Genomic DNA, 24806 nt, shown 5'->3' with positions numbered 1-24806 from the left:
TCACAAAATACCACCAGGGACTGACAAACTGGTTCATTTATTGTCTGGTCAACAAGTAATGCTATCATGCACAGGTGTTGCATAACAAGGACTCCTAGGCACTTTGTGAAAATTCTCAGGTTTTACAGTACCTCTATCTGGACTATGTACACAATTATAAATCTTTTATCTAAATTGAAAAAAAAGTTTATATATATATACAGTGACATATTGACACTGAAATGTGCACTCCAGAAACAGAGATACATGCACAATATCAGTACACAGACGCGCACTCACACTGTTCCCTTGCTGTGAATACTGAGGGATCATGGCTGCATAAGGAAATGTTGAGCCACAGTAGGACACTGGTTGAGATTGTCGAAAGCTTCGGCCTGATAAGGTGAGGTAATGGGAAATATAAATCCTCCTTTCATAGTGCAATTAAAAGATAAGATTATCAATTCAAGTCAAAAGAGGAAAACTCATTGAGTAAAAAAGAAAAAAAAAACATGATCAAATCATCTAGGCCTCTTAAACCAGATTTAAAGGTGCAGTGTGTAGGATTTAGTAGCATCTAGCAGTGAGGTTGCAAAACTGAAATCTCTCCCATGTGCCAAACACGTAGAACTATAATGGCCAAAGCAAAAACACAAATGGCCTTATCTTGAACCAGAATTTGGTTTGTCGGTTTTGGGCTACTGCAGGAACAAGATGGTGGACTCCGCCACATATGTAAATATAAACGGCTCATTGTCAGGTAACAAAATTAGATTTCTTACTTTCAGGTGATTATAAACTCATGAAAAAACAGCTATGAATTTTATATACTACTTCTGCCAATAGATGCCACTAAATCGTATACACCGGACCTTTGAAAAGATTTAGTTAGTATTTCACCGACATCACAAAACACAGGTTTTACTTTTTTTAAATTAATGGTGTCTTTAGGGATATCTGCCTCCACTGAATGCATGAAAACATACCTCTTACAGATAATACTATCATTTGAACATAATTTGGAGTTTATACACTGATTCTTCCAATGGCCCCCAAAAATCGTAAAGAAAAAAGCACATAAAGGCTAAACCTAAGAGTCATAAATAAATGGATAAAACAGCTTATTGTCTTCTTTTTTTGTTTGTTTTAAACACACAGTTTTGGTATATCTGAGTAACTTGTGGGTCTCTTCATCCCATTCCAAAAACATAAATATGATAGCTACCACACTGTCGAGCCTACCCGTACATAAACTGATTCATATAACTCAGATGGTATGGCAAATATACATATTACAGTGTTCTATAAAAGATTTTGTATGACAGTGTACTTAAAATCACTTTAAATAAAGCTATTGCAAAATACAAACAATACAAAGAACTAAATTATCAACACCACGTCCTTGTGGCTTTACGGATAATCACTAATGTACAAAGAGTTTATATCAAGCTACTCCGACTGGGAGAAAGACGATAGGTAAATGTTCACCCTGAGAATGTGAACCCTCCAGGAGGCATGATATTTGATTCTCCTCAAAACCAATTAGAACTAAGACTTAAAAAAGACGGAGGTGACTGGCTATCACTGTTTCCGTTATTGTTTTGTCATATTGAAAAGTCATTTTCCAGACTATTTTTCATCCAGTGTGTGCGACATTTATATGTTTTCACAGTTTGGCCCTTTCCACTCCATCAGGTGCCGCTGCCGATGGGCCATCCACGTTTCCTGACTTGCAAAGGCCCTGCCACAAAACCAGCAGCGAAACTTCTTCACAGCATCCCTGCTGGGAGAGGCTGCACCGACGACCTCGTACTTTTTCCTGCTCAGCCTGCGGAGTTTCAGTTTCAACACAAATCTCTCCTGTACATAATTTTTTGCACTGCCTGGAGAATCAGGTTCCGTTGAGTCATTCGTCTCAGGGACCTCGCCATCCATGGCTGAGAGAGCGTTTATAGTCCTCCGTGACAGCACGACCTTCTGCACCTCGCCTCTGTACTTGTTGATGACCTCCATGATCCTGGCAACTTCGGGGATGTCAGCGTCTGGATGATTTAGCACCACAACAGGCTGGTCTCCCGCTGGACGCTTTACCAGCTGAGATGGGTTAATGGCTACTAACTTCAGGGTCCTCTCCAGGTTCTTTGGGAGGGGCTGCCTCCTATGCCCAGAGGCTGGTGAGGACTCCTGTTGGATGGCTTTCCCGACGGGCAAGCTGACGTCGCTGAGGAGATCTGGGCAGGAGTCGGCAGGCACTTCTCCATCTCTTATCCCCTCAACACTCGGATCACTGTGCCCTGAAGAAAGGGGAAAGCTTGAGTTCACATTATCTGAAAGACAGAAGGTGACAATACTCAATTCCAAACAGACAGGCGTGCTACTGAAAATGTATGCCAGGAAAACGCCATTGCATGTTAAATCCTAAATAATTACATCTACCTAAAACTATAATTTGCAGTCTTACCTTGTGCTGTAATAATAGGTTGGAAAACAGGGGAAGACTTGGTGTAACTGCTATGAGGAGTCACTCCATCAGCAGCTGAACTCATCTCATCATCTGACACATGACAGTCTGTGCCGCCGCCTGACGTTTGGAGCTGTACGATCTCGGGGCACATCTCTACTTCAGTCCCAGCAGCAGCCCTCACATCTGTCTGGGCTGTCACACTAACCGAACTGCTCTCGTCAACTTCTGCTTCCAAGAGCTGCACTGACTTCTCGGTGTCATCTCGCATTTCTTGATGCGGCAAGCCTTCGAGCACAACAGGCATGTTTCCATCCATATTTTTAGACCCATTTGCAGCACAACTTGAAGTTAGTTCCTCTCCTGGCTTTGACTGTGGACTTTTTGAATGGATGGCTTCAGTTGGGGCGTCCGGATCAGTCTCGGAAGCTTTGGTCCATTTCTTCTGGTGTGCTTCTTCTGTTGGAAGCATGCTTGGGAGAACCTGTGCCGTCTCCTCCGATGTAGCGTGAGGACCTGGTGATCCATGACGATCATTCGTCGGACCACCTCCTAATGAAGAGCTTTGCGACACCCACTGCTTCTCCTTGACTGGATTCTTCTTCAACACTATCTTTAAAGCTAATCCTGATGATCTGTTAGTCCCTCTCTTAGATCTGGCCTTTCTTTTTCGCCTTCGCCTCTTCTTTTTTGGTACAACTATAGGAATCTGCTCGTTGCTCTCATTTGTCATTTTCAGCTCACTGGAAATATCATCCTCATGCATAGGCTCTTCAGGTTTCTTACAATGCTCTTCCTGATCAGTGTTTAATTCTTGGTTCTCTCTGTTTTCCTGCATTTGAGTGCACTCAGATGGCTCGCTCTGAGCTGGCATTGAGATATCATTATTCAGTTTGGTTTCAGTCTGTGGACAAGGTGTATGATCGTTCAAATTTGACTGACATCCATTTTCTACACAACGAGCATCATCACGAGCACTTTCAGGAGTTTCCTTGTCTGATGAGGTCATCATTTTTAACCTTTTGGGGTAAGTAGCACCATTCTGAGCCACAGTTATCTTGTTCTTGACGGTCAGGACAGTAAGATCAGACGAGTTCGGCACAATGCCGTTCTCTGACTTCGGGTGAAGAGTCATATCTTGAGGGACGTTGGATAAAACGGTTTTAAGAGCCTTGGTCCATTTCTGGTCACCGGTTTCCCCAGCAACAGATTTCATCAAGAATTGTTGAGTCTCTTCTAGTGTTGTTTGTGGATCAGACAGATGGCAGTATTTGTCCAGGAACTCTCTCCCTGGTAGAGAAAGGCAGTCCTGTGTCAGCCAGCACATTTCCCTGACTGCACTTCTTGTTAATCTAGGCTTAATTTTTGGGATTGGGTCATTTTGTTTCATTGCTATGGAGCGGCCCTCCTGCTCCCTCTTCCTCTGATTACCATTCTGGCGGACATGGACAGCTTTAACATGCTTAGTGATCAGCCACTTCCGAGATGCCTCATAGTCACAGTGCTGACAACGTAGAGATTGAGTGGTTGTTTTAGGATGAAGCTTACTCTTGCCCTTCATATGAAGCGATAGATCATTAGATCCTTCCAGGCCTAAATTGTGTGCATACAGGTGCTCTAAAAACACTCTAACATCTCCTGTGGAGAATTTCTGACACATTTCACATGAATATTTGCCATTTTGGCAGTGACACGTGGTCAGATGTGCACTGAATTCAGGCCATGTGCGCTGAACGTTGTCGTTACAAATGCAGCAATTAGAAAAAGTGTTCTTGTGGCTTAATATATGAACCTGAAGGTAGGAGAACTCATGAGTACTAAAAGTACAAGTATGACAGGAAAAAACAGGTGGGCTCCCTCTGTGCTTTTCCTCGAAGTGTTTTACTAAGTCTTTGGGAACATATTCCGTGTTGTCCCTGCATTGAGAGCATGTGAACCTGAGTGTATTGCCGCTGTCGTTTGTCCTGTGCTGACCCTGCTTTGTTCCCTGGGGGGGCTTCTTTGATGAAGGCCACACTGTGCTTTGCTCCCACTCCTCTGCTATCTTCTTTGGTCCATGCTTATCTTCACTTTGCATAGTTCGCGGCTGTCCGGCAGTCTTCCTGAGGTGGAGCCGTTTGTGCCAATCTCTATTCTTCTTGTTGGCGCGCCGTTTATTATCTCCTCTGGAGGTAGTTGCGCAAATATCCACCGAATCCATGTTTTTTCAGGTTTCTGAAAGTAAAAAACAGTAAGAATCAGCAACAAAATAATACAGCTTCAAGGCCAATGCAACAAATGGAGAGGTGTTCATTTAACGGCATTTATTTATTCATAATATCTTTCATAAAAACCAACATGTTGTGATAGCTGAGACTGCCATTTTATCGTTTCACAGTAAAATCATACAAAGAAGCTGCCTCCAAAGTCTGCATGTTATTAATATTAAAGGTCCAATATTGTAGAAAGTCAGACTCCCGTGTGTTATTTATTATAAAGCACATACAGGCACTATGTAAATACTGTGAGAGGATCAAAACGTTCAATCCAATGTGAAATGGACACAGCCTGTGTTAAGAAAATGTGCATCTATACAAGTCATCAGGATATTCACCATTTTGTGATGTCACAACTATAGGCTAATGTTTAGACCGAATTACAGTGACGTCAGTTTAACAACAAAGATAGTAGACAGTTGATTACAATTGTAGAGATATGTTAAATCAGCAAACTTGTCTATTTCTGGAACTTTTCAGTCGTAACTGTTATGTTATACAGATATACAGTTAAACACGGTGTAGGACTTATCTGACATTTCTGCTGTGCTGCTAATTTTATGTTATTTGCTACTTTGTTAGCGTCCTTGATAAACCAAAATATACCAGCACAGAATGTACTGTTGTCAACAGGGCTGCAGCAACACATATTGAGACATCTAAAATGATCAATATCAGTGTAAGTGTACACTATATCTGAATATTTGCTCTGTTTTGTCTTACACATTAACCAGTCAAGGCAGGGTTAGACCAGCAACTCAGTGTTCTGATAGTTAAATTATTGCTTTTGTAAATAGAGTTTGGTGGCTTTGATATAGCCTATTAATTTGTCACCGGAAAAGGCTTTCTGACAGTGAGGAAAAGTAGTGAAAATATTGTAAATATAGCAAAACTTAAATTGATATTGATTTTATTTTATTGATGTTTTTGTGGCTATAAACTACCTAATTGAGGCAGGGTTTGCTCAGCACCCTTTGATATTAAGTATGTGACACAAGCATTTTCCACTCAAACGCTATTGTAAATAAACATTTTGATTCAGTCTAAAAGCTGTTTCACACAAAAACTCTAAATGGGTCCCTGTGCATTTCCTGTGGAATATTTTGCGGTTTAACTGGAAAAACGGAGCATTTTAGACAAAAGGTAAATACAGGTATATTCAGGCAGACAATATGAGAAAAATAATGTGCCTTTTGAAGTTTAAACCATGTAAACATGTTCTAATAGAAACCAAAAATACAAGTATGAAACTGAAAATGAGCGTAATATGGGATCTTTAAGTCCACCTGTTGCTGGCTATGGTTCAAAATGTTTCAGCGTGGATAATTTATTGCATTATGACATGTACAAAACAACGAGTTTAGATTGTTATCAGCCCCCCAGGTGCAGGAAACTGTACTTTAACTCACCTGCCAGCACAATAGTTGGGAACTTGCTTAAAACACGGCTAAACACGCTATAGTGAGAGGCTAAAATAAAAACCCCGTAAAAGAAACAAATGCACAAATAAAAAGACAAGAAAAGCTCGAGGTAGCACTTCTTAGCACCACATTAATGGGAGAATCGTGCGGCCATTGTGCAGTTTGACTTGACCATAACAAAGTGATGAGACTGCCTTTGTAACGAGCAACGACCGCCTTGGGAATAGCGAAGTTACGACAAAACTATCCCACTGTCACGCCATTACAGCCTCTTACCTTTCGCATGAAAACACCTTGTTGTTCTTTAGCGTGTGCGCTAAGTGTTCAAACGTTTTCTAAAATAGCGTTTGAGTGATTTGAATTAACGTGACGCGACGAGAGCTTACAAAGACGAAATAACTTGAAGAATAAATAGCGTGGCGACAAAGTTACGCCACAACAGTTTTTTAACCTTGCATCGAGTTATTAGTGCAGGTAAAGCCACCGGGTGGTGTAGATAAACCATGAAGCTTTAGTTATGATTGTAGTTGTCTCGGTTTTTACCTTTTCTTTTGTGGAGAGCTTGACAGCTCAGCGAGTGGCAGCCATGATGGTTCCATACGGGGATTACAGCCCCTGAGCTGCTTTAGCTTTTAGCCTGGTGCCTCCGACAGACACAGAGCCGTGCTGTCCCGGGCCTACAGCTCCACACAAACACTGAGCTGTTTTCACGCAAACGCTGCTCTCACCGCACTCGTGTGGTGTTCATTTATATGGGGATAATTCAGTTCTTAAGAAACCCTCAAATTGTGTAAAATAACCAAACTAGAAGCTACAGTAGAAACTCTGTCAAATGAATTGTCTGAAGTTAACATGTATCCACAGTCCCCAAGCAGCATAAAACAGAGTGCATAGTGTTAAACAGTTGAACTGAAATATTAATACATGTGTCATTGTCAAATACCACAGTTATACAGTGTGTCCTTGTAAATAAAAGCTGCCAGACACACAGTTTGTTGTCCCCTGCACCATGTCAACCCCAAAAAATGTTCAGCTATTAAATAATGCTGCAATACCATGCAAATTTTGAGCAAAAAACACAGTAATGACCTTGAACACAAGGCATTCAGGGACTTTGGTGGTTAAACAATCCCAATTAAAAACAAAATGTGTACTATTTGAATAATATATCCTATTTTCTTAAAAAAAAAAATCTAATCTGTGTAGTGTTCATACTCTAGTTTCTGAAAAAAATCAAAAGGTTAAAAAATATATTTATGATAATAAATGAGCAGAGAAAACCAAACAGAGCTGGCACTGGATGTCAAAATGATATCAGAAAACCATTGAACTCTAAAGATGGACAGATGTTAAGCTTTGGTTGCAATAAAAGCCTTATTGACAATATTTTAAATGTCAAAAAAGAATTTTAATGTTGTGTAGATGTCAACATTAAAGGACAATCTGCGAGTGTTTGGTCTTGTTCTTCCTTCAACTAAATGTCGCTATGTCAAGATGAGGCTGGCATGATATGTTTGGAAAATATAGGATTTTGGTTACTCAACAACAAAACCAACAAATAACATCATCTGTTGTCAGTATTCAAGTCAAAATGAGGTTGCCATTAGACGTCCTGACATTGACACCCAACATCCCAACTTAAATTTAACCAAGCGTCAACTTCAAAGATGGTGACCAGCAGGGACGAGACTAATAAGAATATAATACAAAACTAATTTAAAATGGAAAATGTTTATGTTTTAAGTTTTGAAAAAATTAAAATTTTGCTATTTTTCCCCGTGATGCTCTGTCAGGTATTACAGTAGGTAGTCTCCCAATGCCAGAACTATCTTATGCTGTTCCAGCGCTGGAGATACAGTAGACTGGGTAACGTAATCCCCATTATCTTGCAAAACACATGGAGAGTGAGGCTGCAGGTTACTCCTGCTGGAAGGAGGGCAGCCATTGGTTCTGCTCAGTAGTTCACAAATCACTTTAACATACAATGACGGGCTACTTCACACAGTTCAATAGCAGCGCTAAAAATAGGCCACTGGCCCTGAGTTCAGTGAATGCGAGACCTTTTATTGCATCTATTTATCAATCTCTCATTGATGGATGATAGATAGATAGAAAAGCAAGTATGAGCATAAAAGTGAGCTTAATATGGGACCTTTAAAATGGAACTGTATTGTCAGTTGTACTGTATGGTATTGTATTGTAAATGTAAATTAGTTAAAAATGTGTTTATTTACTGACTATTTATAAATTGGAACAACTTACTTTACTACATTACCGCACACTCGCTCTAACGTATCCTTCAGCTTCTTGACTTTTATTGTGACATTTGTCCAACTTTACTGTTCATATTCATCCATTCCTGTGTGACTAGTTGGTTTGTCATTTAATCTGAGTCTATATGTGTGTGTGTGAGTCTATATAGGCAGAGTGACCTTTGTGCTGCCAACAAATTGGAGCCGTCCGAAAGCTAAGATAAGGTGAGGATGAGCATTCAATTTAATGAGGAATGTGTGATGTAGAGGGGGGGAAAAATCAATGTCTTAGACATAGAAACAAGCTGAGTCATTCAAAATCTTTGGCATCACCAACAGCCCCCTGACCAGTTTATTTCAGACATAAACAGACCCAAAGCATACTGTTCCCTCTGCAAACACTTAGGACACACACTGCCAATACTGATCCAGCGTAATATCAATACCACTTACATCCTCTACTTTGGTATTTCTGTCAGTGTGTTCAGAGAAAAAGCAGCAGTGGGTTGTTCACATTCCTGTGCAGGTCAATGGCCGTCAGCTGCCCTAAACCAAGGCACTGCATGACACCAAGGGGAAGAAAAGCACAGAAAGGACGGCCACCAGCTCCCTCCACTCAGGACACCATTTGCTTCCCCTGGGAGACATTTTCAGCCCATTAAGAACAAGACTACCCACCACCTCACCACACAGCGTCTACCATTACCAATCCTCTTATGACTCACCCCCTGCATGCAGGCACAGTTCCTTGACTGCTCCTTATTATTGTGTAAGCACAACATGAAACCAATATGATGTCTTTGCACCTGTGATCCCTATAGAAGAAGAATGAATGGTTACTTCCAGCACCGTGCAGCTTCTGAAATGTAATTAGCGGAAAACACAGTGTTGAAATTCAAATGATCGAATTCAAATATTGAGATGATTGTGTGTTCCTTTTCAATGGGAAGTCAGAATTTTCCGAGATCCCAATCGAAAAATTTCAACTAAAACGCCTCTTGTGGTCGGATTTTGACTCAGAAAGTTGTAGAAATCTTACCGATCCCACACCTCAGAATTCGGCATGACTGCTCTGCACACCAACAGCAGTGAAATCTGTAGTTACCTGTTTATTAGCACTTCTGTCTTGTATGTAACTTATTAAATCAGACATGCACACAGAAATGTCCAATTTCTATCCGTGGTGTCTGTATGTGTAAAAATGCAGCGTAATGTGAAGAGGTGCAATAATAGTTGAGGAGGTGGGTGTACTGCTGGGTAAGTGGGTTGGTCACCATGGAAGTGGTGGGTATACTTTCCTACATATGCCAATGGAAAAGAACAATTGTTGTAATTAATATTTATACCAGCACTTATCAGCATATTTGTGACTGATCCACTGATATAAGATTCCTGACTTGCTAATGGATAAGACACAGTAGGGCCATATTGGTTTCATAGATACACCCCCTTGGAAAAAATTAATTAAGCTCATTTCCTCCTGTTACCCTCAGATCAACAGATTAGACATCCCTTTATAGTGCAGTGCATTAGATGGGTCCCTTTGCTCTTGAACGACAGGGAAGCCATTGTAACATCGATGTCGCTTTAACCTATTTGGGTCAAATTGAACTGTGCTGTGCTGCTGGGGCAAACTGACCCACTTTGAATTTGCACTACAAAAATGACTCAATGAATTATTTTGCCAACATGAAACAGCTGCTTTTCTGGGAATAGCTCAGACAGGAATACATTTAAGTGCACATAAAATAGCCTATTTATATATCTAAAGTAGTTTAGATGAACAAGCAGGCTGACCTAGAGAAAGGGGATGAGATGTAAGTGAAATCAGACTATGTTCCAAAAAAGGTCATTTTAGTGCTTGTAACCTTGGCTGGATGTCAGCATTGTTCTCTGAGCAGTATACCCAGACACACATGCATGCTAACACTCATGCACAGATGTATTCTCCATGCCTTTTGTTCAGATTTGCATCATATTTCATACATTAACAACACAAGACTTATGGATTCACTTTCAGTTCCTTCCAAACTATTTTGTCACTTTGTACTTTGTCAGAGAGAGATCGACTAAACAGATAAATTCCCACCAGCATCATCCAGTCCATACCCGCATCATGATGAGCTGAGATCTCTGAATGTTCTGTGTTGTAGTAAAATATCACAAATAGGATAGCTATAGCCTAACACATTAAGACTGTCTGTATGTGTATTCTGTATTAAGACACTGTATTCTCATGATAACTTAAAAAATCTGTAATGTACTCACTGACACTGTGACAGTGTACATCAATTTTTGTGAGAATATGAGCGTGTCAGCTAAGGCATTCTGCACATGCATTAATCCTCTGAAACCTGGATCCACATCAGCTTTCTTATGCTGTGTTCAGGACGCCTTTCAAAAGCTATTTAACCCTTTGAAAACTAAGCAAACGGGTGCAATTTCTTTGATTGATTTGATTTGATTGAAATTTTTATTTCGAACACTTTTTTCCAAGACCATAAACTTACAAACCATCAAAAGAATAGAGCATAAAAAAAGAAAAAGAATGATGACAAAAACATATGTGAAAAAAAAGTTTCAAGAAACTTATAAAAGGTGACAAGTAAATGAACTAACATTAGTGTCAAAAATGAAGGGAGAAAAGCTGGGGGAAAATTGTCCAAAAAACTAGATGTATAATATTTATAATTATATATATATATATACATATATATGTGTGTGTGTGTGTGTGTGTGTGTGTGTGTGTTTGTTTTGACTTTTCTTTCTTTCTTCTTCACATTTTTAGGTTATTCTCTTGTTCTTATCTTGCTAATATTGGGGCCATGTCTTGTTAAGTTGCTCATTGACTGCTCAATTTTTTTTTTTTTTTAGATATCAAAGCAGCTTTCTCAGGTTTCAAAGGGTTAACAATAAGCCCCGCTTTACAGCAAACCACAGGCAGCTTTGTCAGGCTAAGGAGGAGCCCTAGAGATGTGAAAACAGACTCATTTACAACCAGGTCATTTGAAACACACTGACACAATGGATCAGCGTAGCAGAGAGGTGTGAATCTGTAAAGCTGAAAAACAGGTTTTCAGACCACGACCCTGCATCAGAGATATTGGTAAAACATTCCCCCACACTGTGGAGACAACCTGAATGTGTTTTACTGTAGGTTTGATACTTCCACCCTCACATCCCTCACCCCGTCTGACTCAGACATCACACAATCAGCTGCAGCGCCACCCACTGACCCCCATCTGCTTTTAGGATCTGAGAGGAGGATGTATGCTGCCTCTTTCGTAGACAGAAGATCCAGAGAGCTCCAGATCCAGACGATATTTCTCCCCCCTTGGCTGAACATCTGTGCTGACGACCCAGCCCCCATTTCAACACAGATCGACAGATAACTGGAGCTATGTAAAGATTCTTCCTGTTTCGAAAGCTCCACAATCATACATGAAATCATCATGAAATCCTTTGAAAAGAGGTCGTGTTGCACCGACTTCCCTGAAGGACATCACAGGCACCCAGCTGGATCCCCAACAGTTTGCCTGCAAGGCGAACAGGTCAGTGGATGATGCAGTCAACATGGAACTGCGTCACATCCTGCAACACCTCGACTCCCCAGGGATATATATATATATATATGCAAGGTTTATGGACTTCAGCTGAGTGTTGAACATCATTGTGTCAGAGGTCCTCCACCCCAGGCTGACCCTGCTCACTGCACCAGCATACAATTGATGATGGATTACAAACTTCCTCACCAGACTCAGCAAGAGAGGCTGGGAAAACATGAACAATGAATTGCAAATTGAAAAAGAAATTAAATTACTTTTCATAAATAGCCTGACGCATAATTGGTTGGATTTTTAATAAATAGTATAATTTATCTGTGGAAATCATTTTAAATTCCCTGTTTTGGGGCTGAGTCAGGCCAGTGATTGGCTGTGACAGTTCCTATACTTACTTGTAATTGGCTGCGTCCTATGTGCACTACCTGTGGAGTGATGCTTTCAAGTACTAATCGGAAATTTACCACTCACTTTGGATTTTTTTTTGGTATGGAGACAGTTTAAACTCACACTTAAATATTTCTTATCAAAAATTAAACTCTTCCAAAACTTAAAAGGTCATTTCAACAATGAATCAATCATGTTATGCGACATAGACAAAATCAAACTCATACAAATATGTAATACTAAGTTAGCTTTATTGCACTATTATGTTATATAAATCTATTTTACCACACGTTTATCGCACTCCAACTTCTTAACACAACTTTTGCGTCTCTCTGGGTTAATATTCCGTTGGTTGTTCCTCCGCTCTCAATCTGAAGTTGGTGTTTCCGGTGGCACGTGAAGGCAGCAGTGGTGTTTGCTGAACTCGTGCTGAGTCCAACAGCTTCAGAGACTACAACAATGAGCAGGCATGTCCGGGTAGCTCCAAGTTTACTTCTGTGAAATTGCCCGAAATATTCACTCGATGTGCTCATTGGGTGAGTCTCCTCTTTGCACCCGCCAACAGCAAAATGTTTGATTTCCTATTTTTGGAAAAATGCATTGAACGACCGGCTATTGATCTCAAGGCCAGCTGCTGATCCGCTAACGCGAACAGTTATGCGGCTGCGAGTTCAGATTCAGTTTTTCCATGAGCAGATCGTCCTCAGAACAAAGTCTGTCAGTCGATTGATTCCCTTTCACACGTTTTCCTTCCAGAGGTTTCCAAAAGCACTGTGTTAAATGGAGCTAGAGGACCAATGGTGGCAAGGACAACTCGCTGCAGATATTTACCAGGCGCTGCGATACAAAGTGAGTGGGACACAATAACTTCAGTGATGGCTGCCAGAAAAGACAGATTGAAACAAGCATGGGAAAAAGTTCCTTTAAAGTTGTCTTTTATAATGCTTCAATTCCTGTGAAGAGGATATTGCCTTTGTTTCATGCTGTTTTATTTCATTTTTGTTGTCTGTGTATGGATATGCCATCTCCTGATAAATCTGTTTGGTGAAACTTTTTGCATGTCTGTGTTTTTGTGTTCGATTTTTATTTTTTTGTTTAATCAGGCGGCTACCAATTTTACTGATAAAAAATCTGATCATACTCTGGTACATTTTTAAAAAATTAAAAAATGCAGGACACAAAAAGTGTTTATGGTATTTATTATTTTTCCTTGTTTTACTCATTTATTTTTGCTAATAATTGTGCACACAATACGGAACAAGAAAAGAAAAATTAAAAAGTTAAAAACAAGCAAACAAATAGATAAATACATTTTTATTTTTTATGTCTCTGCTGTCTGATGGACAAAACTTTGGAGACTCAGGGTGTTTTTTTTTCTATTCAATTAAATATAGGTAAAAAGAATTTGCAAATCATTGTTGTTTTTTTTTGTTACATTTTACACAGCGGTCAAAGTTTTTTGGATTTGGGGTTGTATGTGAAACACATTTTGGTATTTCTACACCGCAGTGTCTTGTTACTAATACGTGTCCACATCAACATGTCTATAATGAGTTTGTATCACTTTTTATTAGTCTTGCTCCAGTGTGTGCATGTGTGTATTGTGGATATTTTTGCAAGTATGTTGGTTATGCATACAGTAGTATTCAATCAGAAAAGCAAACTGATATTTATGTGTTTTCTAACAGGAGCTCAAGTTGCCTTCCTACAAAGGCCAGTCCCCCCAGCTCAACTTGAGACGATACTTTGCAGACCTCATAGCCATTGTCAGCAACCGCTTCAGGCTGTGTCCTGCAGCCAGACACCTGGCCGTCTACCTGCTGGACCTTTTCATGGACCGCTATGATGTCACAGTGCAACAGCTTCACATGGTCTCACTGTCGTGTCTTCTTTTGGCCAGTAAGTTAGTTAAACTCCCACTCCACAGCATGCAACTGTCCGATCTCTACATGGCGTGATGTTTTGCAACTTTTCGCCCATTGCAGGTAAATTTGAGGAAAGAGAGGATCGGGTGCCTAAGCTGGAGACCCTGAACAGTCTGGGCTGCATGAGCTCCATGAACCTGGTTCTGACCAAGCAAGGTTTACTTCACATGGAGCTGCTCCTGCTGGAAACCTTCCAGTGGAACCTGTATCTCCCTACAGCTGCTCATTTCATAGAGTACTACCTGTCTATTGCCGTCCATGAGGAAGACCTCCATGATGGCTGGCCAATGACTCTACTGGAGAAGACCAAAATATACATGGCCAAGTATGCGGATTACTTCCTGGAGGTTTCCTTGCAAGGTGCGTTGGATTCTACAAGGTATTTGGGCCACTGTCTTACAGATGGCCCTCCATGTGTGATCAGAAGACAAACAAATCCTTGGGTCCTAAAGCTGGAAAAAAAATGTTTTGTTAAGTTTAAATTAAAAGAAATGATGGCAGTTTGAGAATATATACAAATGACACCATTCATATTTCCTTACATACTGAGAGGAAATCAAATAGCAGAGCTAAAAGGTTGTTTTTTTTTTAGGTCATCCTGCAACTTGTTTAAAAATGCAAATGTTATGCTGTCTTTGAGGCTGATTATTTTATGCAAAGAAAACTTAACAGATTGCAAAGGGGAATGCAACATCTACCCACGAACATGTCTTACTTTTTTTGGCCTATTTCAACTAAAGGGTTTTTTTAAAATAGAGTTTTATTTTGGATGTTTACAGCTCATAGGGATTATATGTAATTCTGTTTTTCCCCTGTGTCAGTCCACCTAAGGTTAAAAAAATACTTATAATTATAATTATAATTTGTATATCAATTACTCGCTGCACGTTACCTTGAATTTCTGATGAAAACATTAAAAAATTTTTGCATGCCTCCACAGTAAATGGAGAATCCAAAAACAGAGAAAATTCTTGATAAATTGAAGTCATAGGGGTCCTTGTTTAACAAAAGTAAAACTATATCAAAATATCCTTTTACAAACTCTCACACAACTCGTGTAGTATAATCCAACTGTCTTGTATCCTGTCATGTGCTCAGTACCTCCCAAACACATGCAATTACACTAAACATTATGATTTGAAAGTGCAGTTGTTTAAAACCGTAATGTTTTAGTGAAAATGCATGTGTTTGGGAAGTACTGAGCATATATATGACTAGTATTATAGCCTACTACTTGAGTTGCGTGGAAGATTGTAAAAGGATAATGTGACTTTCCCCGATTTCTTCAGGACATAAAGAATTTGGATTCTTTGTTTATTTTGGAGGCATACAAAAAAAAACAGTTGTCTTCATGAATCCAAGGTTGTTGTTGTTGTTGTTTGTTTGGGGTTTTTTTTGCTGATTAAGAATTTTTAAATATACAGTCATTAATGTAATAAATTATTTTACAATTTAATACATTTGAATTTATGAGTTAAAAATAGCTTGACTTTAACAAAGCACACGAATTCCACAAGAAAAGAAGAGAAGAGAGAAGCTGAATTGGCAATTGCTGCTACTCTGCTAAGCTAGTTAGCGTTAGTAGAAGTTTAGCTAGGTTTTTATTTTCGTTAGTGATTAAATGTATCTGGGTAAATAACAAACTGATGTACTAAGATGTTGCTTCATTAAAATGCTTTTTTTTTTCGACTACAGGTAACTGCTAGAGAGAAATCAATAAGTAAATGTAATTTTAAACTTAGCTGAGGCTACCCGTGTCCATTTCACTAGCTAGCTTTCACGTGTTTAGCTTGTTTTAGCTGTCTAGTTGGCTGTCTTTCTGTGGCAGGGAAGCAATAATCACAACAGCGGCTTTGATTGCCAGCTAATTATTTATGCTTTTTTTATCTAAATTCTGATGACATACGAATATTTTGTATAGTAGGAAAAAAAACTCAGATTGTGGCCATAACTTCATATTGACCATTTTCAAAGTGTCTGCATTTTTGCCGTGTAGAGCAGTACAGCTTTTCACTGTGTGTGCTGATGAATCACTATTTTCTTTTCTCCCTCAGATCATGTGTTTCTGTGTTTTGCCCCCTCGCTGGTGTCCGCTGCATGTGTGGCCACCTCCCGCCTTGTCCTCCACCTGTCCCCTACATGGCCACCCCGACTGCAGCGTCTTACAGGGTATACATGGGAGAACCTGGTCCCATGTGCAGAGAAACTTCTCATGTGTGTATCTGCCTGTAGCTCAGATCACGCTGATTTTTGTCCATGGGGGCTCATAAAAATTACTGTACTGACTAAGGACAACACACATGACATGCAGACAGCGTGTTATGCATTTTACGTTATTAATTTGACACACATTACAGCATTGAATCTTTGCACTAATAAACGGTGCAACTCTTTGTTCCTAATTTTTTCCAGTGCACATGATAGTGACGTCAAAGAGGCCAACAAGCAGAAGTGCCAGAAACCCGGCCAGCAGCAGACGCAGGGCCAGGCGGTGTACCACAGTTCAGGCCAGACAGCCACTGTGGCCCAGTACCTGCACCGGCCCAGCGTGCAGTACCCCCAACAGGCTCCGCAGCCGGGCCTGGCTCCAAACCACAGGCCGGCCTCCTACCTCAGCCACTCTGCCGCCAGCCTGCAGGCTCCTAATGGGCCCCAGCATGGCAACACCCAGGCCATCACTTCCTCGCAGGATCCAAAGTCCAACATTCCCAGCAGGGCTTACCAAGTCAGCATGCACTACACCTGTGCTGCCCCTTGCTTTGACAGATGATGGATTTTCAGATTTTTTGGGGGGAGGAAGTTAAACGAGATGTGATCTGTTTCTCTTGAACAAAACGGAATTGACTGAAGAAAAACGAGTGTTTTTAATTTGAAAAGACTTGATGAGATTGGTACAGCACTTTGAACCATAAGGTTTACGCAATGTGCAATATGCATACTTTGCTGTAATTTTCTGTGGAGAGCCTGCATTGGATTTTTTTTTGTTTGTTTTGTGTGAGATATCAGTCATGAGTGTTGTTGTGAGGTTGCCAGAGGCAGAGTTTGCACCGCTGTATGCAGTAGTGTTACTGTTTAATTTAGCTACAGACCAAAAGTCCTGTATTTACTTGAGCCAAATTACCTCAGCAGTATTGAATGTACAAATACCTTGTGTCTTTAGCCTTTAAGTTAAGGGCATTTACATAAAGGGACTAGCATTGGTTTGTGGGTGAGATTATGGAGCACAGTTTGTGTGGGTGCTCTGTACCTCAGAATTTTTGTTTTTGTTTTTTTGTTTTGATGAGTGTCATTTGTAAAACTAAGAAGAAAAAAAAAGAAATATTCCTCGAGATGTCACAATTTATTTGCCGAGAAAATTGTTGCTCTTCTGTACAAAGAGGATTTCAGTCAGTGCTGTGCACTCCTATGATGACCGTTTTAAATAAAATACAAATCTGTGTTAGTTGAAGTGAGATTTTTGTCCTGTCTATGTCTTTGATATTGTGTCAAAAGAACTTACTTGATCTAGTTGTTGTCTCAAACATCCACTGCATTATATTAAAAGATGTTTCTAATAATCTGCCCCCTCGTGCGTATTAATGGAAAGGGGGGTAATAGAAACACCTCTTAATATAATGTGGTCCAGTGCAAAACCAGCTTTAATTATGACCTCAATAATAAACAATTGAATCTACACAGAACATGATCAGAGTTGTGAGGACAAATGTTCTGGTGAGGCTGTTGTTTTGGACCTAATAAGGTTGTACAGGTGTACCTAATAAAGGGGCCCTTAAATGTATATGTGATTGGCAGTTTCCAGGTGCTTGTCAGAGGACTGGAAAAATGCCAGTCAAATGCTGCAAGTGGGTTTTTTTTTGAATACTTTTAGTAACAGCAGCCAGTTAATAAAAAATGTAATATCCAGACCAGCTGTATGCCGCTAAAAATAGTGAAAGTAAGAGTGCCCTGGGGCTGACCCCGTATACTGGCTGACTATGAACTGCAATGTCCCTGCTGCATGACTGGCAGGGGACATTTATTGCATGTTATCCCCCGTCTCTCTCAAACTGAATTCCCTGTTATCTTTCTGCTGTTGGCTATGTAATAAAGACACAAAGGCAATAAAACACCCAGAAACAGTCAGAGCAATACACCATGAATGACAACTGAGAGGAAAGAACAGTTCATACTGCCATTAATAGTTTATGTGAGGTGACATGGCGATCCACAGTCTGCAGAGGGCAGCATGTGCCACATTTCTGTTGATGCTCTCCGGCTTCAAAGCTCTATGATATTCTTATATGAGGGATGTTTCTTCTGGAAGAAGAATAAAAGCTTTATTGAAGTTACCTCATAGTCTGGACTGAATAACATCACAAAAACATGCCTGCAGTTTGTTTATTTTAACATTTGTCTGTGCACAACTCTATTACTTCAAAGTTTTTTTTTATTTTGTTTTGTTTTTAATCTCAGCCTACAGAACCTAAACAACCCAATAAATGTACTGATCTGAGTCATAAATTTCCAAAAATAATTACACTCAAGTTAAGTACAGATGCTCAAAAACTGTACTTAGTACAGTAATTAAGTAAATGTACTTTGTTACTGTCCACCAATGGTCATGGTTTTATATTTACTGCTATTTAACCCCAGATTTAACCACCATTCCACCCCATCTCAAGGCTGTTTCCTGAGCAAATTGGCTTGATTTCTTCCAAAATCATGGGAGGACAGCAATGAGCAACAATTACCAGAAAGATCATTTCAAAACAAAAAAAGAAAAAAAAGAAAGTTTAAAAAAAACAAGCAAACAAGGAAATAACCTGGAAAAGTGCTTTAAAAAATAGATTTTTTTTTCTTATTCCCTTTTAATGTTTCCCTAGCTTATTTAAAAATAATTTTCTAAATCTACTTATTTCTTGCAGTCTGTGAAACCTTTCTGCCAAGTTGCTGGTTGCCATTTCTCTTATGTTTTTGAAAGAAATTGCATCAATTTGCTCAGGGTTCAAAGATTTAAATACTTGTGAGAGGTATCTGAAGGCAGCACAAGAAATGTGATGTCGATCCAGGTTTCAAAGAGTTGAACCAGTCAACATGTGTATGAGGCCATCATGAAACCCATGGACTATCCCATATAGTGCCCATTTTTTTCAGCCCATTTAACACCCACATGGGCCCCACATGCAAAGGTTGGCTGGGAAGTGGTCGGTCAAAGCTTGGAAAGGAACGAGCTAAATATTTATTCTTGTATATTAACATTGTTTACCTCTGAGGTGAACCACCTGCCTCCGCTCTCCTGGACTTCAGATGAAAAGGACAAGTTTAGCATCAGACACACAGTCAGCATCTCATTAGTTACACAACATCCAAATCAATTTCTTTCTCCTCCCCTCCAACTCTGAGTCTGGACTTTTAAAGAAACCCCTAGGGGTCTTGATAGATTCCAGTCAAAGTCAGTTCCTGCTGTAAAACAATGCGGTCAGGTCTGATGAGAACAGCACTTCCATGTAAACCTCTAATGCAGTCCTGATTCCTCCACGTCATGATGTGGTAGATCTACTAAAATAGCATTTCCGCGCTGGGGTTAGACACTGCAGAGCTTCCTGTGGAGGAGGAAGCAGACTGATGAACCTGGTGGTGAGAACCAAGTCTTCTTTAGGCTCAGCTGCGCCTCCACTGCGGCTCACACTGCTCTTCACTCACTGTGGATACAGTAGCCAAACCAGTAGGTGGACCATGATTTCTGATGTCATCTAGGAAGCTTCATCTTAACCGCCTGTTTATTCAAACCGCCTGTTTATTCACAGTGTCCTCCTGCGTCCGGGTACAGGCTGGCAGCACAGCAGCTGACACACCTTTCCAAATATTGGTGTTAATCTTTTTGTCTTCTGACTTCACAAAGGCATTTATTGTGTGATGCTAGAGAGCCACAATAAGCAAGGGTGGATGAAAAAGTCGAAAGTAATCTCATGGGTCTTCTCGACAGAGTATACGTATACGCCTGAAATCTCAATACCATATGAACATTTTTACATTTCCAGAAAAAGTTCAGGAGAAAAAAAACATTTGAAAAAAATGTCAGAAGAGTCTCACATACTTTTTCCGTGAATGCTAAAATCGTGTATCTGAAAAACTCAACCGCCCACCTCGCCATCTGTTACTCCATGTGCGCTAAAAGCACTAACTAGATTTAGAAAATTGTGTTTTCCACATTAGGGATCTACATTTATGCACGCAATAAACAGTGTGATGTAATCCTCTGTAAAATTAAGGCATACATCGGAAAAAACTTGTGTGGGTTGTCTTGGTGCCATTGATCAGCAAGTATAGCACAGCATGAACTTCCAGTAAACCTGTCACTTTAGCAATTAAACATCCAGTCCACCCATGAAATGAAAAGAAAAATAGTATATAAAATTTAATTGATCCCTTTGAAAGGAGCTTGTATTTTGTCCGACTCCATGACTTTCCCTCTTAAAGACTGTGGTATTTTGCCCTCTAAAGTTAACATTATAGAAATGGTGATCTTATATTATTGTTCTACATGCTGTCTGAGTGTTTGTTTGTTTTTTTTTTGACTCCATGGCCCCTTTCGCTGAAGCACAACTTTTCTATGATAGAGAAGCACCTATCAACATCTGGAAAAGTTGTGTGAAGTTTGGACTGAATGCAGCAGACTGCCAGAGGATCCCCATCAATGGCATACGCCAAGCAGCCAGTCAGACCAGAGGGGACGAAGAGAGGGAGGAGAGCCAGCATCAGGGCAAGGCTGACCCCACTTGGACCGTGAGCTGTTCCTCTACCAAGTCTTCTTCTGGCTAATGTTGGAAGAGAATACAGAGACTCATTTAGCAATGGGAAATCAGACTGCCCTGCTCACATCTTCACACAGACATGGTTAGCCCCTAACATCCCAGATCAAGCTGTTGCACTGGATAGACGGACCTAGTCGGGAGCCAAACAACTCCAAACATGTAGCAGGATCATGGGCAAATGAAATTTTGTTTTTTAAACTTTGTTTAAAAAATGACTGATACATGTACCTTCTGCCTTCTTCTACCTTCTATCCTAGATAGCAACATTGTTCTTTATTTGTCAAAATCACAAGCAAACTAGTTAAACTAGAAAACATTTTTCAATTGGATCACTCCAGTCGTGATACAGTGATCTGCAACCAAAACGTTCGTGGGTCTGGGCCATGTGATTAAACATAGATTAGTCTGTACAAATAAATAAAAAGTCACTTTTTTTTGTTGGCTGATGCATCGTCCTCCTCCAGATTCATGAGCTCATTGCACACAAAATGCCTCATAGAAAGCACATCGTCCACCTTCTGAAGGAGAATGAATAAGCCACATACATTCAAATGATAGATTGCATTTGAAGTTTTGAAAATCTATTTCCTGTCATTGCGTTATGATAAGTGCCTGTCTCTTTCCTATTCAGTTTGAATGAGATATGATCAGAAGACAGAATGCCAGCATGAATTTATCCTTGAGAACTCAGTCTCTTCAGAGATGAAGAGGCCTGATAGGTCACACAGCACATAGCAACATGCTGTTTGAATCTGTGGTGACAGAAACTTTTGCAGATTTCATTTGATAGGTGCTGCTATGTTTTATGTTCAGCCTCCAGTGATATTTCTCATAAGACCTGTCTGTTTCTCTATTTTTCCAGTTCACTGTCAGTATTCCTGTTGGAAATGTGCTTCAGTTAAAAAAAACTTAATTTCAATTGTATGCAGTTGCTTAATATCATGTTTCATTTCCACATTTTTTGATTGTGAAGTTTGGGCTATTTTTGCATGTTTTTCCAGCTGTTTCCATATTCTGCAGCCCAGTTTACTAACATCAGCACACAGTTCAGCTTCCAAATACAACTGCATCACAGTTCTAAAATAAATGTGCTCAGTATAAATGTGATGTAGTCTGTACCTGATATCTGACAGCTTTGCTCATTTTCTCCAATAATCTGACGCTGAGCAACATATGCTCTGTGCTGCAGGGCGGTCGGTGGCAATAAGCCAAGCTATATGTTCAGGTTAAGCTGCCACATCTCATCACTGCAGCCTACATTAAATACACTGTAAAAAGAGACTATATTTTTTACTTTAAAAAGTTAGTGTTGCTTAAAATTTTAAGTTGACTGTATTTGAGAAAACAAGTGAAGGTAATTTTGTAATGATTCAACTTGTTTTCTCATTTCATTTTTAAGTTAAAGGGAATATCTTTTTACAGTACATATGTATATTTTATAAGGGTATAGGTTTGGTTTCAACATTGTGGGGGACACATGAACGGAGGGGTTGGGGTTCCTCTAACAGAAAATGTTAGCATCAAAAACTTAATTTTCTCCATCCTGGTGAATAATTATACACCAATTCATGTTTTCCTTTTTTGCATTGGTTTGTGACCAACTTGGGTTTTTTGAGACAGAAGTGAGCATAGTTGCAGGATGGAGCTGTGAGGGGTGGATCTTACTCACAGACTGTACTGATGCCTCGCAGACACAGACCAAACAACAACCCTTTCTACTCAATATATATAGCCAGAGTGACTTGAAATCGGAAAATGAGCATTTGAGTCACATATGGATAATGGGCATATTTTACTTTCACTTATTTCGTTAGTTTTAAACACACAAACAGAATTCATAAAACCAACAACAGGCTAATCTAATCAGTTTACTGTTCAGAAAAGCACAATGATCACTTAATACATTTAAATGATTTCCTCACTGCATCTTAACATATCTACGATCTATACTTTGCATAGCCCCTATAAGAGATAATGTGAACACACATAACACTCCAAACTGCGCTGCCCTGTGCTTATTTTAGACATTGCATAACAATGTTTCATAACCTAAATGCTGAAAACAGACAGGATGCTCATTATGCGATCAAATGATTTCTAATTCAAATTCCAAGAAGCCACTCTCTGCAGTAATGCTTCCACAACGCAATATACAAGATCCAACATGCAACCCTGTTATCTCAAAACATGCCTTCAGCTTTATCTTCTGCTGCTCAGTCACTGTGGTGCTGATCACATGTGTGTGCTGCCTTACCCTCCACATGACAGCTTCAGATCGTCTGTGCTTTCATTAATTCATATCAAAAATATTATTTGGGGTAAAACTGCAGTTACAGGCACTTTCAACCTGTGAATTAAACAAAAGTTGCACTGCAAGAAGAAAAAGAAATAAACCTTTAGATAATGCAGGTCACGCTGTACTTGTACTATTCAAGCATCACATTTAATGTAGAAAAAAAGGACTCCTGCTTCAGGATGCTTAAACTTATGAGAAAGAAATGAAGGCCATGACATAAATGTCTTCCAATTTAAAAGGCCGTGAAATATTATAAGGACAGAGGAAAGGTCACCCATAAAGTCAAGCTTTCTTATCTTGTCTGTCTTGCATTCATTTCCATTTTTTTTTGGGGGGGGGGATTCATATAGCCCACATGGCTCTGGAAACATGGTGTTTGTGCTCCAAAAACCAGCGTTTAACTAGCATTTCTTTTTGCTCCTGTATAATCGGAGAAAAATATTGCTTTGCATTACACTGCTGTGATAATGAAAGGGGTTTGATAGGCTCCGATGATTTTGGCAAGAGACAAGCAGCACAAGCAACATTCTGTAAAACTATGATAACGATCAGTAAAATGTGAATATGCATCCACTCAGTAAGTGTTAAAACCCCACTTTCAGTCTCCGTTTTTTTTTTGGATGTGTTTTGTTAGTCAAATACATTCAAATGCCTTTTTTAAATAATAGGTATATAATGCTTATCTGCACAGAGACGTCATATGATCAGCTTGTATGGCTTATCCATGCTAAAAGGAAAAATGCAGAAGTACCCGGGGAAGTACATGATCTAATAAATTATTTAGATACTATAATGTGTGTGTTTGTTTGTGTGTGTTGGAGGTGTGTTTGATTGCACCTGACAGCTGTACTAACAGTTATGTTGTCATAGAGCTAATACAATTAAATAAATATTTCACACATTGCACATTGCAAAAAGATGACAGCAATACATCTGTTCTCCACTGCATTAGCTGCATAGTTTGTTGGTTGTCTGGCTAATCCTACTTAAAGTTGCTTTAAGTTGGATTTTTAGGGAATCTCTTAGCTGAAAATAACCTGTAGGAGAAATAATGTTCATGGCAATGATTTCAGTAGTTTATAATTACCTGAAAATAAGAATCCTTGTGCTTTCTTTACCTTAAAATTAGCGGTTAATATCTACATATGGAGTGGGTCCCCCTCCACGAAGACTGGCATGTTATTTCAGATTCAAAATTGGATTTATAATTAAGCAGTTATTTTACTTACAAGAAAATTGCTTTAAGAAAAACCCAACATTGGCTCCAGATAGGGCCATTTGCATTTTTGTGTTGGCCACCATAGTTCTCCTACCACATGCTGGAAGTGTCAGTACTATACTGTGTTTTTTGTATCATTTAAAATATTTTTTATATCATTTTTTTATATAATTTATTTAACAATAGCAATCTGACACATTAAGCAAGATAAACCCCTGTTGAATGTCATTTAAAAGAAAAAAAAACACAAGCACATC

General features: G+C 39.5%; 2 protein-coding genes across 3 annotated transcripts; one reads left to right on the top strand and one right to left on the bottom strand.

Annotated features, from left to right (window-relative positions):
* Positions 1 to 21: 21 nt before the first annotated feature.
* Positions 22 to 6819, bottom strand: znf518a (zinc finger protein 518A). Its single transcript, XM_042501773.2, is given in 4 exon segments — positions 22 to 1641; positions 1644 to 2306; positions 2441 to 4654; positions 6660 to 6819. Coding segments are annotated over 3 exon segments (2889 nt in total). The 5' UTR covers positions 4641 to 4654; positions 6660 to 6819; the 3' UTR covers positions 22 to 1615.
* Positions 6820 to 12672: 5853 nt separating this feature from the next.
* On the top strand, positions 12673 to 17694 carry ccnj (cyclin J). 2 transcript variants are annotated; one of them, XM_042502417.2, is made up of 6 exons: positions 12673 to 12851; positions 13072 to 13164; positions 14004 to 14214; positions 14301 to 14600; positions 16295 to 16409; positions 16653 to 17694. In XM_042502417.2, the coding sequence occupies exons 2-6, from the start codon at positions 13096 to 13098 to the stop codon at positions 17008 to 17010; spliced, it is 1053 nt and encodes a 350-aa protein (XP_042358351.2). In that variant the 5' UTR covers positions 12673 to 12851; positions 13072 to 13095; the 3' UTR covers positions 17011 to 17694. The 2 variants fall into 2 exon arrangements, with proteins under 2 accessions (XP_042358351.2, XP_042358350.2); XM_042502416.2 differs by having other exon boundaries at positions 12675 to 12851; positions 16295 to 16454.
* Positions 17695 to 24806: the final 7112 nt, after the last annotated feature.

Source organism: Plectropomus leopardus, chromosome 13, assembly GCF_026936395.1.
Source record: "Plectropomus leopardus strain MGB_pleo_1.0 chromosome 13, ASM2693639v1, whole genome shotgun sequence".
Classification (NCBI taxonomy): Eukaryota; Metazoa; Chordata; class Actinopteri; order Perciformes; family Serranidae; genus Plectropomus; species Plectropomus leopardus.
This window is presented reverse-complemented; position numbering and strand designations above follow the sequence as displayed.

What these genes read in the sequence shown, in the direction of transcription:
- ccnj (XM_042502416.2), top strand. Translation starts at nt 13,096, where the DNA reads ATGGAGCTAGAGGACCAATGGTGGCAAGGACAACTCGCTGCAGATATT. An exon ending in ACCAGGCGCTGCGATACAAA is followed by an intron (nt 13,165 to 14,003) that starts GTGAGTGGGACA and finishes GTTTTCTAACAG; the next exon opens with GAGCTCAAGTTGCCTTCCTA. An exon ending in CCTGGAGGTTTCCTTGCAAG is followed by an intron (nt 14,601 to 16,294) that starts GTGCGTTGGATT and finishes TTTCTCCCTCAG; the next exon opens with ATCATGTGTTTCTGTGTTTT.